The sequence below is a fragment of the Canis aureus genome, chromosome 35 (genome assembly GCF_053574225.1).
Source record: "Canis aureus isolate CA01 chromosome 35, VMU_Caureus_v.1.0, whole genome shotgun sequence".
Lineage (NCBI taxonomy): Eukaryota > Metazoa > Chordata > Mammalia > Carnivora > Canidae > Canis > Canis aureus.
Window position 1 is genome coordinate 17,165,579 of NC_135645.1, and position 17,215 is coordinate 17,182,793.

The following is a 17,215-nucleotide window of genomic DNA, read 5'->3' on the forward strand; positions in this document are numbered from 1 at the left end:
CTTGGCTCAGGCCAGCTCTACGGAATTGAATTCTGAATGAGCCGTCACAATGATATATACTTGCTAAAGTCCATCTTCTACAGCTCTGCTTTTTAAAGTGTTTTTAAAGTGTTTATGAGTAATAAGTATCACCCAATACCATCAGGTTTTGAGGGAAATTATAATTAATTATAAATAAGGTGGCTACCAAATAATGAAAGCATGATCTTTATTATTTAAGGAAAGTACGAAAACACAGAAATTCAGGCCTTGGGGTGATGACTTGAATGAAGAGTCTCTTGCATCCTTTGAGCTTTCTGTCAGCCACAGAGGCAGGAAGACAAACACAGAAGGGTTGGACTCTGATGTGGAGTACGTTTTGGACACTAAAATGAAGAGGTCTACACAGAAGAAAGTGAAGCCTCAACAACACAGACATCCAGCAGCCCTGCCGGAAAACACCCAACTAGCCCAGAGGTCCCAGGTATTTGTTTTTCTTTTCTTATCCACAGATGTATAGTAATTAATTTATTCTAGAAATAGCATTAGGTAAAGTTTTGCTTCATTGTCATGTTTTTAAGGCACCCTAATTAAAGCATACATACATATTGTCTCTCAGTTTCCAGGACAAGGTCCCAATTTCTTTTTCTTAATTAATTTTTAAATTTTATTTAAATTAAATTTGCCAACATATAACACCCAGTGCTCATCCCATCAAGTGCCCTCCTTAGTGCCTTTCACCCAGTTACCCCATCTCCCCACCCACCTCCCCTTCTGCAACCCTTTGTTCGTTTCCCAGAGTTAGGAGTTGCTCATGGTTTGTCTTCCTCTCGGATTTTTTTTTGCCACTCAGTTTCCCCTCCTTCCCTTATGGTCCCTTTCACTATTTCTTATATTCTTCCACATATGAGTGAAACCATATGATGATTGTCCTTCTTCAATTGACTTCTTTCACTCAGCATAATAAGGTCCCAATTTCTATTTTTTCTTCTTTGTTCTCTTTTGGAGGAAATGTCAGATGTCTCATATCAGCACATCAGCACAGTATGTAATGCTCTGCCAAATGAAGGGCCCCAAAGAGTGCCTGCATGGGAAAAGGATTTAAAATCTGTGTTTCAGAGAAAAGTATTCATAGAGAGTAAGCCTGTAATCTTGAGGATTCTGCATTCAGTGCTTTAGAGCAAAAATGCTGAGCCAAATTTTATAATAGGTAGTTCCCCCAGTAGTCAAGGTTCTGGAAAAATGGGATATGAACTCGATAATCCATTTAAGTGGTAAGACTGATTTTAACAAATGTACCACCCCACAATTTCCAAATGAATTTGTTTCACCTTCATTCTGACAATATTATTCTTTTTTTTTCTTTTTTTTTTAATTTATTTTTTATTGGTGTTCAATTTACTAACATACAGAATAACCCCCAGTGCTCGTCACCCCGTCACCCATTCACTCCCACCCCCCGCCCTCCTCCCCTTCCACCACCCCTAGTTCGTTTCCCAGAGTTAGCAGTCTTTACGTTCTGTCTCCCTTTCTGATATTTCCCACACATTTCTGACAATATTATTCTTATTTAATTCCTTTTTGAGAACTTGTTCTCAGATTTAGCTTATAATAATAAGAATACCTATGATTGAATGGTCATTTACCTTGTGCCAGATTCAGTTGGAGGTTGTAATGGACAATATCTCACTGCCATTTAAAAATTTTTATAAGGCAAAATGCATTGTCTAGTTTATCTGCCTTGTTTAGCAAATTTGATTTCTAATGCCTTCTTACTATATCCCAAAACTAAATTTACCTTTAAAAGGTAGAGATGAGTTACCAGAGAAAATATTCAAATGCATTGCCATAGGCTCTGAAAGCAGTAAACTAATTTGATCAACAAATATCTACTGAACTTTGCCTTGTGTAGAGATACTGTGTTAAGCATTATGGGGGACAAGATGTTTTAGGCATTGTTCTTTCAAAAGGAATTATCCTGAACAATTGTTACACTGCGGAAATATCTCACATGTTCTTTTATAAAATCTTTGGCAAACAGTGTATAGACTCTTCTAGAAAATCTTTAGTGACAGAAACTTACTACCTCCTAAGGTCACCTTTCTCATTACATTTTTGGGTAACTCATTCTCTTAAAATATTTGAAGTCCAGTTCCCTGTAATTTTGAAATTTGAGCCCTAAATCTTTCTTTGAGGCTATAGAAAAAACCCTATCTACAATTGACAGAATTATTTGTCATAGTTACTTTGAATTATATACGTACAAGTTTATAGATACAGGAGATAATTATTTAACCTTTGCCATGTCTAAAATACTGCATGTTTATAATATAAAAATTATTATATCACTTTATAGTCATATCTCTTTTAACCCTGATTTCCATTTGTTAACTGGACAGTTTCAAGATTTGGAATTTGTTGACATATTTTATGAGTAGATTGCAAACTGTTAAAACATATAAATGATTGAGAAGTTGAAGTGTGCACAGGTGTTAAAACATTTTAGACTTTCAATATAGAGATTCATTAAGTGTGAGGTGTGTGTATGAAATCATCTATTATGTATACCATTCAGTATGCTAGCCAACTATGGGGGATTTAACTGTGAGCACACCCACACACGGTCCCTACCCATGTTAAACTTACCTAGAGCAGAGATTCCAATAATCAGACAAATGTAAACTACTATTGTGGCAGTTTTTAGTGATTTAGTAGCATGAGTACTTGTAATAGGGGATTTGACCCTGCCTGGGAAGATTGACTGGAAAAAAATGATGAAAAAATCCTGAAAAAATGATGACTGAATTTTTAGGCTTGAGTTCCAGTTGGTAAAAAGAGAGGAAGAGCATTTCCAAACAATGCAGACACGTGTGAAAAAAGGATGCTGGTGAAAAAGAGTATCTTAAGAAAGCAAAGAAGCTCTAGCAGGGTGGAGACGGAAAGGGGCTAAGGTGGGAGATGCGTAGAAGTGAGCAGAACCATGCAGGTCCTCTAGGCTTTGACAAGGGGTTTTGCATGTATCCTAAAAGCAATGGGACACCATTGAATGGAAGTGATGTGATTATATTTTCCTCTAGAAAAGATTGCTGGCTGAGCGTGGAAGCCTGCAATGTGTGGGCGGAGCAGTCGGGGGAGCTGTTAACAGTGGTCTGGTGGGGAAGCACTGGCAGCTTGGGCTGGGGTCATGGCGGTGAAGCAGAGAGGAGTGAGTGTGTGTGTGTGTGTGTGTTCCTTGTGTGTTTGTCTTGAGGAGGGGACACTGACCCACGTTGGTGATGTTTTGGGTTTAGAAGGTGAAGCAGAGGGAAATGGCTAGGACAGTTTCTGGCTCTTGCACCTGGTTGGGTGGTGGTCCCATTCTTTGAAATAGAGAATCCTAGAAAGTGGCTGGGCCTGTGAGGGGCAATCAGTTTCTGTAGTTTGAAGCCTCGAAGAGGACATGCCAAGGGAGGAGTAAGAGTAAGAAGAGAAGAGAAACTAGACGGAAGGCTGAGGGATTTTCCCATCTAGGGGCTGGCTGTCAGGGTGAGCATGCTCAGGGGATGGTGAAGGAATGGCCAGACAGGAAGAGGACATACCAGGAGCTTGTTTCATCAGTAAAGCCTAGAGGGAGAAAATGTCAGTTCAAGGAGAGGTAGTCAGAGAGGTTAGATTCTATTGAAAGGCCTGAAAATGTCCATTTACTTAACGACTTAGGGGTACTAGGGATGATCTCAGGAAGAATTTTGTTGTTTTTTTGTTGACATGAAGGGGATGGAAACCAGATTAGAATGGAATTATTAGCAAGAAGAAGGTGAAGACATGGAGAGAGTTTGTATGTCAACTTTTGGAAATGTAAGATAATTTCACTTCAGAAGATACTCTAGACAAAAATCTAGAATCGAGGCAGAGAGATCAGGAGACTCTGAAATTCCCTAACATTTGAAAAATGAGTTTAGCCAACCAAGTTTTAAACTGCAACTGAAACAACTTGCAATTACTTGAGGATTATTTGCAGTAAATACCTAATATCCTGTCTAATAAGCACACCGGGCATTACCACTACCAGAGGAGGTTTAGAAAGCACATGGAATTAGGAAGGCAGATATGCTCCGCGTCAGTCTTACAATGTGCTCCGAAAGCTTGATAGCAATGGCTCTGCAATTAGCTAATGTTTTAGCTTAAATGTACCACAGTTTGGCTTTATTAACCCAAGTAATTAATTGTTCTTCCTAGAGAATTGTTTTAATCACACCCATGTGTTTCTCAGAAGGTTCTACCTTCTTCATCCTAAACCATGTTTCCCTCATCTCCTGAAAGCAAGACTCCCAGTAAAAATAATATTCTTGTTGTTTCTTACATCTGCAGCTGTTAATTCCTTTTAATTTTCTCTCAGTGCCTTTCGTTAATCTGTTTCACTGAACAAACACATGTTAAGCATTTATGCTGGGCCAGGTGCTAAGGACTCAGACTGACACAGTTCTTGCTCCCCAGAAGCTGAGAGTCTACCTGTAGCCATTCCAGTCAAAGGAGACTTCTCCCTGCATCACACGTTTTTTGTTTTTTGCTTTTTTCGTACCAGGTGTTTCTCATCTTTTCAAATATGAGGATTTGTTTTTAAAAAATGACTGCAGACATCTCATGTAATACCAAGCATGCCTAGTATCTGTTGATTAAGAACTACAGGAGAGAAAGCCATCAGAGATATTTTGAAGTGAATGCATGTCTTATGTCCCTACAGCAACATATACATAAATTTTAAGAACAATGTGTATATCCATGTCAGACATTATTTATTCAGTGTATGGGCAGTAATTCATGGAGATCATTTGCAAAATACTATAAGCCCTTTGATTCACTGTGGAGCCCCATAGTCTCAGCCACTCATTTCACAGTTAATTTGCCTGATACTCTTTTTTTTTTTTTATTGTTGTGTATTGTTTTTTTTTTTTTTTTATTGTTGTGTATTGTTATTTAACTTTTACAAGTGCTTATTTAAATCACATGCTTCTTCAGGGCAAAGATCAGAAATTGAATTTCCCCGTTTATCCCACAGAAGTTTGCTTCTGTATGGAAGTGAATAGAGGCTGAATAAATGTGGCTTAATGTATACCAGTGATTGCTACTAACCCTTATATATCTTCTGTTAATATCTTGGAAAATGAATAGGAAGCAGAGTCAAAACATTATGCAGGAGTGCAAGGCTTTGATTGGAGTTGAAACAAGTGACAGTGATCCAGATATAATCTTGGTGAGATAAATTTTATAGGTTAAATGACACCTTGAGTTTGATTCACGTTCATGAAGATTAAAGGAATTTAAGAAGCATGTCATACTAGTACCTCAAAGTAACTGTGAAACAGTTAATAACCTAGTTTTTAGATGAAGAAACAAGACTCAGAAAAGTTACATATCCAAGGTTACCCACAGGAACTAGTGAAAATAGAACTGGGATTTGTACCTCCGGACCACTAGTCCATGATGCTTTTCACATTAGCAGTCAGGGTGAGAAAGATTTAATAGTATGCAAACCCATATAAATTATATCTATAACTTGAAGGTCATCCTGAACCCTGCATGCCCTAAGCATATGACCCTTTCTATAATTCATAGTATGGATCCCCACCAGAAAGTGACTTAACTGACTTACCTTAGGCCACTGCCAAAAGCCCTAGAGAAATCTATTAAAGAAATACAAATGTATTTGTTTATCCTCTAGATTATATATCCCTGATTCTGACTTTGGTGGTCCTTATCGAAGAACTATGTGTCTGACTCTCCTGTAGATCGCAGCAGAGTTGCTTTGTCTCACTGATCACAGTAAGGAAGAAAGCCTTTGGTATTTAGAAAGAACTGACTCAAGGACTGGCCACGTGAGGAACACTTCATCTGCAAAGCCATGTGACAGACATTGTCCGTTATGCCATTTAGTGTTCTTTGTACTGTAATTTAAGAGTTCATTTAGACATCAGAATTTAATGTCAAGAAAAAAAGCTATTTGGTGCTTCCTTTTATCAGAATATGAACTGTATCGCTCACTGTAGTTCTTTTTACTTAGATCGGCAAGAAGCTCATACCGAATTTTAAATAAGAATAACTCTAGTCACCTAGATGGTTGCTGTCTGTTGACGTAATATAAGGGAGAGTATTGAGACGGGGACCTGGCCTCGCCTGGGTGGCTCTGTGGGTTACGTGTCAGACTCTTGATTTTGGTTCAGGTCATGATCTCAGGGTGGTGAGATGGAGGCCCGTGTTGGGCTCCCTGCTGGGCAGGGAGCCTGTTTAGGATTCTCTCTCTGCTCCCCACCTGAGTGTGTGCGTGCTCTCTTTCTCATCCTCTCTCTCTCAAAAAAAAAAAAAAAAAAAAGAAAAAATGAAAAAAGAAAGGGACATGGTCTCATTGTACTTGCCTTTAGGTAGGATTATTTGGAATTGTAGATTAACTTTTATTTACCAGTGAGCCAATAAAGACCTTATGTCTTCTGACTGCGGCCTAATTTCTCTGCCTGTCAACAGAAAATCATTGTCAGAAAGTACACAGTACGTACACAGTATAACAATAACGGAGGTTTTCTTTAAAAATTTTTTTTCATCATGGGATATTTCACACATAGTACCATCAACTCCTTTGTGCCCGTTTCGCGGCTCCATGGTGACCAGATCACGGCCAGTATCGTCTCACCTGCATTCCCTACCTGCCCCCTCACCCCCAGGCATCACATCACTCCATCCATAAACCATCATTGCTTTCAGAAGCCCTCTGAAGGGACGCTGAGAAGGTTTAGGAGTAATTTGTCAAAGGGAGCAGGAAAAACCTTCATATTGACAAAAAGGAACAACTAAATCCAGGACGTGAAGAAAGGAGACACCAAAGCATTTTTCAAAAGGAAAAGAGTCAAAATTCAATCGGCCAGCAGAAAGGAAGAGGAAGGGCAGCTAGTGTTGGAGAGCACCACCGCCTCTTCGAAGCAGGACGTGATGCAGCTGCACTTGTGAGCAGTACTAGTCACGGCCTGCTTTCCAGAACTTTTGTTGGCATGTTTTTCACGTATCCATCCTCGTCACCTCCCTAAGCTTTGCATACGCCTTTTAGCAAGTACTTTTTTCAAAATTAGATATGACATTTATATTAAAATTGTCATGGGTTTTTAATGTAATATTTCTCAAGTTTTATGTTGTGTCTTATGCACACACGTGTGTGTAGTAGGGTTTATTTGTGCCCCATTGATCCTAGCAGGAAGTCTGTTCTCAAACTCAGGGTGCCTAATTTATTTAGATAAATACGAATTATCCACGGATGCACATTAATTTCTGTGTTTGGCTGTAGTTGCAGTAATTCTAGTAGGAGATAATTGCTTCTGGATGTTTGTACGTACTTTTCTAAAACTCGGAAGTTAAAAAATGATTCTTCTTAACCCCTGGGCTCTACCCAGTTCTCTTCTACCTGTAGTGCTTACATGCGTGTGTGTGTATGTGCTTTAATTCTGACTCTGTCCCTGACTCATTTAAAGAAGGAAGACACTCAGGGCTAACAGTGCTGCAAGAGGTTCTCACTTAGAGAAGAAGAATTAGCTACTACACAGGACACTTCTCACTCCCTTGCAACCAGGTGGTTTTTATTGTTTTGGTGAATTTACTGGGGCCCAGGGCCTTATTTTCAAGTGTAATGGGCTTAGAAATATATGTTCAGCACATCACAGAAAGCCCATCTCACAGGGATGATTTTACATTATCCAAACTGATGAGACTGTTGCATAGCATCATAATAGCAGTTGGGTCATTCGAAAGATAAATACAGCCTCTACCCAATCGGAAGGCGCACGCTGACCTACACTGTGCACTCTCTCCCTTTATGCCAGTGTGCCTGGGCTGGCCTATTACAGTCTGACAGGTGCTGGTGAATTATGGGCCTGAATATTTAAAAGGCTTCCAGCTAAGGCAGGCTGCCGTGTCCACCTCCCCCCAAGAGCACGATAGTGACAGTGTTGCCACTGTGACCGACTCTACCACTAAACGGGCACTAGCCCAGCGCCCACGCCCTGTCTCACCTGCGCTCCTAGGTGTCCCTTTTTCTTATGGAGAACAAGTCCATTGTGGTAAGCACATTCTTTCCTTGGCTGTGTCTGTCCATCTGCCTTCTGAAAGGATTTTTTTTTTTTCATAGTAGCGTGCTTCATCTTTCTCTCCTCCAAGCTCTGGGCACACCTCACGCTGGCTCTCCTACCAACTATTGCGCACCTTCACCTGAAATGATGAGAGCATTGATGGCTTTTCAGACCTCTCTCGAATCTGAACACTGCCAATTACTGCTGCCATGTTAGCATCCGTTCTCCTACGTCATCTCATCTGCTGTGGCTTAGGGTTACGACAGTTTGACCTCTTTTCCTAAATTCCTCCTCTTCTCATTCCACCTCATGCTTGATTGAATGTTCTTCATATTCTTTTCTCTCCAAGGCCCCTGGTCTATTGAAGCTATTTTTTTTTTTAAGAAAAACGTATTCTTTGGTTTTATTTCTTTTCTCATTGAGATAATGCTCATTTTCTAGCCATTTTTAATGTTTGTCTTTTTGTTCTCCACCATGTCTCACACTTAACATGCTCCCAGATCATTTATGTGGCACTGGGCTTCATTTTCCTTTTCTCCAGTTGCTTCTGATCCCATAGTTTGCTGGTGTCACCTCTGTGGCGTTTTTTTTTTTTTTCCCCTTCTCAATATTAATTTATGCTTGGCCTTTTAGCCAGGGCAGTCTATTCATTTTCAAAGTCCATGCAATAAGAGTGTTCTTGGTAAGACCTTGCATGTCATTTGGCACTGTGGAAGTCTCCAACTGGGATTCAGTTAAAACTCTAGGCATTTTTTAGAAATTAAAAAACTGTCATGAAAATAATGAGGAATTTTTTAAGAACATCTTAAACCCCTTCAAAATGCCCTGGGTAGCCTCCCCGTTGGACCTTTGGAGACATTACATGTGGGGCTATCCGTTTGCCCTGCAGCAAGCTTCTTTCATTATTTTTCATAATCTTGTCAGCACAGGTACGGTTCCCTCCACCACTTCAGGGTAACTAATGTGACCCAGATTTATTATCTCTGACCCTGTAAAACCATTCTGAAATTGTACTGTGTGTGTGTGCCTGTGTATGTGTGTTTTAGTGGGGTGAGCCTTTCCTCTTTCTTTGTTGCCATGATGAAACTCAGGTACTGTGCTTCACTTGTATAATCTCACCTAATTTTCTTTGTAACTTGAGGGATAAATTCTCTTTTCCTCTCCATCTTACAGGCAAGGAAAATAAACTTGCTCAGGATCACATTGCCAGGAAGTGGTCACCTTGAACCGTAGCTGTTCAGCTTGAGCCCCCACTTTCTTAACCATATCTCCTTATGACTTCTCCCTTTATCATCCATCTCCGTATACTGTCCCCCATATCCGTTCACCCAGCCCATTGGTTGGAGTACACAGATACACTTTACTCAGGGCTGAGGATTTCAAGGTACAAATAAATACCGCATTGATTAACATTCAGCATTTTGGCATAGACAGGTTTCTTGCATTCCATAGATGGGCCTTCTCCAGGCAAGAGTTCTGAATTCATTTAAAAAAATCAATCCATCCTCCTTGCCCACATCAAGCTAACTTCCCTTTAGTTCATTTCTCCTGTTATCCACCTTAAATATGACCTTTCCATTAAAGTTATTTTCTGCTTAAGACCTGGCTCTTCTCTTTCCAGGCACCCCAGACTCACATAGAAATCATCAGGATCATCACCCCAGGGATGATTCCTGGAGAGGAGAATCTTCTCCACATCCAGAATGACCACTTGTAGTAACATGGTTGTGGTCATAACTTGATCACCAACCCCTTCCGTGGGCTGGTGTTACCTGACCTTTGGCCTCCAGAAAATCCTATTGTTTTTCATCTTCCAGGCTCAAAATACATACCCTGTCTTCTCTTGATTCTGAACTCTGTCTCAGGCATTTCCAAACCCATGTGTAAAGTTCAAATATTGTTCCAGTTAACCCCAAATGGGAAGGAAGTAGACATTCTTTTAGGTCACCTCTTAGATGCTGAGCCTCTGCGGGGAGGAATCAATGTCTGAGTAAAGTTTGCTATAGTTTCTGCTTTACTAGATCATTACCCTGTGGTACAGTTGTAATTAAGAATTTGTCTTAAGTTCAATTAAAAACGCGAGAGCGCTGCTATATGATATATTGGCAATTCAGCTTTACTCCAGGCAAAAATTTGGCATATGAACCTCGTACCCCATTGCTGCCCCTCAAAATGAAGCCATCTGATCAATTGGCACTGCACCATGCTTAAAGAAGCCATAAAAATAAAAGCAAAACAGAGGAACTAGACTACCGAGCATCCTAGCAAAGAGGTTACAGTCTCAAGTTATGTCACCAGATGAGATAAAGGAAGAGACTATACAGATTAGATGTCCTAGGGGGTCTGTTCTGAGAGGTGACTGGGAAAATTAGCTTGCCAGCCTACAGCAGATGGTCAGGAAAGCAAATGATCAATTTGAAGAAAGCTTCAAAATTCAGGAATACCAGGGGAATGACATTATCCATGCCAACAGTAAATCAGAGGAGTTGAATGAGAATAATTTCTGAGACTCAAGCCAGAGTGTGAAAGTACCAACTTTTTGTTGCACATGTGCATGCTTTTATTCATCTTCAGAGAGCATGTGCTCCAAATTGACATTATGCATATTTTCTGACTCTAATATGAAACATTTACCTTCTTCCTAAATACTAGTATTTGTTGTTTTTCCATATTTTATAATAATCTTTTTTTTTTTTCTGTTTCTGCTCTGAATATCAATGGCAAACCCCAGGTTGCTAGAACAGTAAAAACATCTGTCATGGTTACTTCAAGTTGGGTTAGACTTGCCTAGTTAATAACCAAGAACCATACTACCTTTTTGATTGGCCTGACCTGAACCTTTTTGTCCTCTGTGGTCATTTAGGTCTTTTTTGGCTTGCACCTGGTCTCAAGAGCAGATTGGCAGATGGCATTTCATTTTCCCAATCTGCATACATTTAAAAAAATTTGATGGCTAGATCATCGTTGACAGATGTATTTTAAGAGTTTGGCAATGGGAAGCCCTGTATTTGCTATGAAAGATGTAACCTCCAGTGTCTAGCCCAGAATGTGGCACTTTCTGGGGCTAAAAAAAGACATGTGAATAAAGGAATGAGTAGATGGAACCATCTTCCCGTCTCAGAATGAAGTCCTTAACACTTACACCTCATTAGTTTTTGGGGGCATCTTTCAAAAGAGACTGATTCCAGCTTCAGAAAGTCATCAACCAGCTCTGAATCTCTAAGGCCACTGACAGAGTCTCCATGGTATATTAGAAAAGCTGAGGGACATCTGGAATAGCTGATGAGTCTCCAGTGTCTAGATCTATGCTCTGTGGTAGCAAAAACAACTAAACCATGACACCCAGAAACAACAGTTACAAGCACTCTGTTTTGGCATCAGTACAATATGACAATGAAGTGAAAAGTTGACTTGGTAACCCAAAATCAGGTTAAAAAAAAAAAAAAAGAAGGAAAGCAAATAACATGCATAGCCAGTCAGTCCCTGAATCAGCTGCATTCACCCCTAATATGCATCATTTTTCCGGCTCCTAACAGAAATTGTTCTTTAATGGGGGAACCTACAATGGTGTTGCAAGAACGTGATTTCAGATGATCGAAATTGCCTTAATGTTAAAAGCAGGCCATTTCTTAGTTTTCCAGGTTGATAATGTTACCATTGCCTCTGTATGAACTTGTGTAATGCTGTGATTGTTGCTAACAGTATCAGGAATTTCACAGGCAGAGCCAGCTCCTTTATGAGATAAAAACCAGAGCTACCCTAAGGGCTCTGGAGGAAAAAATGTCTCTACTCACTCTCCACAGTATAATTCATCAGCTCACCAGCAGACTTACAACAGACATGGAGACAGTGTGTGATACAGCCCCTGATGTAAAGGAAGATCTCGTCAGCAACATTTGAGTCTGAATTTCCAGTGCCAGTGTGGACTACTAGCAGCTGGGCACCAGTAAATCAAATGTATTGAACAATATTGTATCAGATATTTTGAGAGACACCAAATAAATATATTTATATATGATCCTTCCTCAAAACGAACAAGAAAATTGGAAGATAATTTTACAAAACCACATGTTAGCATTATTTTACAGAAAGTTGACAGACACTGCCCTCTGACATACCCACCTAGGTTCAAAGTCAGATCTACATGCCGCTAAGTCAGTTGTATCAACTTATGGTCTTCTGTTTTCGTATCTAGAAAATGGAAATAATACTGCCTACTCTCAAAGTTGTTGCAAGAATTAATGGGATGATTTGTGACAGAATAAAAATGATTATTGGTGTTATGAGAAACATTTTTAAAAACCATTTTCTGGGATTCCGAAGAGGGCAAATTCAACCTTTATTGGTTGGGCCAGGAGATGGGAGTAAAAAAATGAAAATTGAGAGAGTGAAATTGCTTTGTGGAAGCAAATGGAGAGCTGGAGGGGGTGCATGTGAAGGGTTGGGGAAAGGAAGAGGGTCATCCCAGAAGCCAAAAAACATGGTGCTGCAGAATTGGCGAGGCTGGAGGGGAAAATGGGGGGAGAGAGGTGAGTAGGCAGCCAGTGGTGGAAGTAGTAGAAATAGAGGTGCTTCAGGGTGATTCAAAAGAGACTTTTGCATTATGTGACCACTTCCTCCATTTCGCAACACAATCTTTAGTAAAATCTGTACATCTTTTAATGTTTTGTAGAGTTGGATTTGTTTTTGGGAGATGGACCCAAGTTTTGAATTCTGCTGTGAAGTATCATGCTAGGATCAGGGCTCCTATAGGATCCTGGTCTTATCTAGGCTACATAGATACGATGCTTGGCTATTAATAAAAAAACTGTTTGTAATTTACTGTTAATAGTTTTTCAGAGAAAGGAAGAAATCCACATGGGCTGGAGTAACTTAAAAGGACATTTTGGAAAGAGTAGGATTTATTCTTGTCTTGGAAGGTGGGAAACAGAGAAGGAGAGAGAGGTGTGTCCTGTTAGAAGTGTGTGGGCAAAGATGTGGAGGCAAAAGTGTACGTGGTGCATATAGGGAATTCTGACAGCCTTCTGGTTATAGCAGAGGGTGTTTGTTAAGAAGTACTGACATTGTGCTCACATATCTTAGAATCCCATTGAGAAGGGCTCTGAAAGTCAGACATGGAGTTCGTACTTGATATAGGACAAGTCAGGACGTGTGGAAAGGTTTCGAGGAGGAACATTTGATCGTGGAGATTTTGTATAGGAAAACGAATTGGGTTATGGTGATGCTGCTGTCCTGGATGGAGGAGAAGCTAACGACCAAAAGGAGTATCTGCTGCCTAAAGATTGCAGTATAATGATGAGGAAAACTAGCCATTTGGAAGGAAAAAGCAGAGATCGGAGAGGAGTGTGGAAGAATGAACAGTGAGAGCAGTTTGGGGCAGCCTGGAACAGCATGTTGCTGCCAATAGGAAGAGAGGAGCCGACAGGGGATCTGAATATGCACCCATGGGACTGAAGATTTGACGTTTCAGCAAAATGTTCAAGTGCACATGTCCTGAAGTCAGTTGGAAATGAGCTGGAGCAAAGATGGAAAGTTAGGGTTGAGGATGCTGATCAGGCCAGAATTTGCATAAGGGTGATAGTTGAACCCTCTGAAATTGTAATGGGTTCACTGATGGATTAAGTGTAGACAGAAAAGTCAATATCCCGGGAGACTTGGGAAACAGAAGGTTATAGAAATCAAGGGAAGAAGGAATGGCAAGAGACTTCCTCATGCTTCCCATCTCAGTAAAGGGCACCGCCATGCACAGCTACTTGGGCCACAGCCTAGGAGGCGTCCTGAATTCTTCTCCTTTCACACCTGGCACTCAACCTGTCAGCCAGTCGTGCCCAATCAACCTCTGAATGTTCATCGACATCTCTCGTCGAGGCTACAGTGGTGGCCCTCCCTGCAAATGACTTCACTGCCCCTGGTGGCATCCACAGTCTCAAACTCTGTTTCATCTAAAAGACAGGTCTTACCACCCTCCTACTCGGAACCCTCCAGTGGCTTCTGCTCACACTTGGAACAGAATGCCATGTCCTTGCTATGCCCTCCAAGGCCTCTACCACTTCATCCCTCCTTTCACTTCACTGTGGCCTCCCTGACCTTCCTTGGCCTCCCACACCCTGAGCGTATTTTTGCTTCCCTGGCTTTTCCGTTGCTGTTTGCAGTGCTGGGACTCCACTCTCCCCAGCCCCCAGCGACATGCACATACTGCCGGGACTTTCTAGGATTCTGTGAGTACTGTCACAGACATGGGGGAGACAGCAAGAAGAGAATAGACACTGCTCCCTATCCTCGTGGTGCTTCCCTTCCATCAGGGGACCCAGACCACACATAAGACAAATAAGGAAGCTGTGTTGCAAGGTCAGTGATGGCAAGAGCTCAGGAGAAAAGGAAAGCAGAGGAAAGGGGATAGGAAGGGTCAGGGTCAGGTGTAGAGAGGGTGAATGAGTACAGTTCTGTAGAGTTGGCATGAAAGGCCCCGCTGAAGGATGTGTGAGGAAGAACCAGAAAAACGTTTGGAGGAGCAAGCGGATCAACAGCAAACAAGCCAAGGCATCAAGAGAGGAGAACATGTGTGTGGCAAAGCGGGTAGGGAGGAGGAGACATGGGGGGTGTGGGGTGAGAGCGGCGAGGCCCAGGGAGGCAGCTGGGCTTGGGTGTGGGGACTTAGGCCTTCCTGCATCTCTTACCCGGGTTACTTCTCTTCACAGAACATAACGTTACCTGACATCATATCACGTATCCAGATTTTTTATTTACTTAACATCTCTTTTTCCCTCACTATTAATAGTTTGTGAATAAGCGTCACAAAGGCAGGACTTTGTATTCTTCATCAGAACAGCATCTGACCCATACTGGGAACTCAGTTTTATTGATTAAATTTGTGGATGAGAGAGAGAAGCCTAGAACGTAACGTCCACTACGGAAGAGCAAAAACAGAAAGGGCCTTTGAATGCGGCAAGAAGGCGTTCCTGGCCTGGGAGTTTTTTCGGGTCCTTGATAATAACAAATGCTTGTGTTGGAACTAGAGGGGCAAAGAACTAGAAGGAAGGAAAGCAGGCGGAGTGACGCCAACCGGATCTTAAGCATCCTTAACAACAGAAGTAACACAGCTGACGGTTTGTTTCTTCCCCTCTCTCTAACTTATTTATGATTTATTTATCCTCTTAAATAGATACTTCACCAAATTGCATCCCTTGGAGAACTGACAAATCCCACTCTGCTCATTGTTAACATAATTTTAATTAAGGCATCTAAAACCCCATGTTAAGACTTGACTATAATCTCATTTACTGTGTGGGAGGTGTTACCTGGTTCGTGACTGAGATAAAATCTTAGGAAGGAGATATCCCCAAACTGCAGAGCATGAAACACAGTTACGCCTGAGAGACTGAAGAACCCTCTGTAATGAAATGAAGTAATGTATATGAAAGAGCTTTGTAAGCAGTATCAAAATATGCAAATAGTGTCATTGAAAAGGCAAGTCTCAGCCTGAGAAAATTCAGACCTTCAAAGCCACAAATATATTGTGATAGAAGAGAGCACCCTGTGAACTCAGGTAATATACGGCTCATTGGTTGGAGTCATTGTTACATCCACATAAGGTATGGATTTTTAAAAAATATATCTGCACAGATATTGATGGAAGTATAAAAATCCCAATAAAGGAATTTGTAGAATAAAGTAAATAGATAGACATAGATATTTAAAAGGAATTAGTGTAGCTGTGAATTGTTGATCCAAAATCTTTTAAACATCTCTATGCCAAAGGATAAAGAAAATACAAGAAAGGAAAAGAAGATAATCTCTCCTGCAATATAGATGGGAAAGCTTTGTATAAGTATCATTTTTGGGGATCCCTGGGTGGCGCGGCAGTTTGGCGCCTGCCTTTGGCCCAGGGCGCGATCCTGGAGACCCGGGATCGAATCCCACGTCGGGCTCCCGGTGCATGGAGCCTGCTTCTCCCTCTGCCTGTGTCTCTGCCTCTCTCTCTCTCTCTCTCTCTCTCTGTGTGACTATCATAAAAAAAAAAAGTATCATTTTTGGAGTGAGGGGACACATCCGCCCCTCACGGAAACAGCCTCCACAAGGCATGACTCAAAGCAGAGAACTAAACAATAAAACGCAAAAATAATTTCATGACGCTGTGCTAGTAACACCAGCAACCAAAGTTCCCTACTGGGACTGCTGTCATTTTGCCTAATCTTGGATGCTTGCATCTTGTCTGATTTTTATCACAAGGAAGAATTACCAAAGGAAAGGAACACATTCTGAGCTGGATCATCATGGATTACAACAAAGCGGTTATAACTAAAGGCATTAAGTAGTTCCTGTCGTCAGCTTATCTTGTGGTTGCTGTTCACGGCGGTGGGAAATAGTCTACGCTGCTTATAAAGGAGTCAAAATATATTTAGTTCAAAGTTAGAGGCACTTAAAAAAGGCATGTAGATTTCCCAATATCTCAGCACATTAGAAGAAAACTTACAAGTTTGATGATACATCGGAGAGAAGTAAGATGGACATTTTAAGGTCATTTTGCAAAATGAACTTTAAAAAAATACATGCGTTTTATTTACTTCTAGGGCAGGAGTTTATTTACAATAAAAGTACTAAACTATCCTGAAATGGACAAAAGCAACTTACCATCAGTGTTATTTCTTTCGCCCTAGAAGGACTTTTCTTGCTGTGGATCTGGGTGAAACACAAGCAGCAGTGATGGGCCACCTCCCAGGCCTCCCAGGCCTTTTGTTGCTAGGCTGCACGTGTGCCCATTTAACCTGCTTCCTGACGAGCACGGTTTCTAGAATGCTGTATAAAATAGGCGCCTGCCTTGTTAATTTTCCCCATTCTCACTGGTATGAGGTGGGATCTCATTGTGGTTTTGATTTGTATTTCCCTGATGGCAAGTGATGCGGAGCATTTTCTCATATGCATGTTGGCCATCACTATGTCTTCCTCTGTGAGATTTCTGTTCATGTCTTTTGCCCATTTCATGATTGGATTGTTTGTTTCTTTGGTGTTGAGTTTAAGAAGTTCTTTATAGATCTTGGAAACTATCCCTTTATCTGATATGTCATTTGCAAATATCTTCTCCCATTCTGTAGGTTGTCTTTGAGTTTTGTTGACTGTATCCTTTGCTGTGCAAAAGCTTCTTATCTTGATGA

General features: G+C 41.0%; 1 protein-coding gene across 3 annotated transcripts in view; it reads left to right on the plus strand.

The window, feature by feature from the left end:
• The window catches only part of MORC1 (MORC family CW-type zinc finger 1), a 184,230-nt gene that overhangs the window by 114,687 nt on the left and 52,328 nt on the right, over positions 1-17,215 (plus strand). For all 3 annotated transcript variants that reach the window (XR_013372621.1, XR_013372620.1, XM_077884615.1), the window contains exon 18: positions 221-463. Coding sequence is in view for 1 of the 3 variants with exons in the window: in XM_077884615.1 (XP_077740741.1) it covers positions 221-463 (243 nt within the window). In the remaining 2 variants the exon portion in view is untranslated. The remainder of the gene's footprint in view (positions 1-220; positions 464-17,215) is intronic.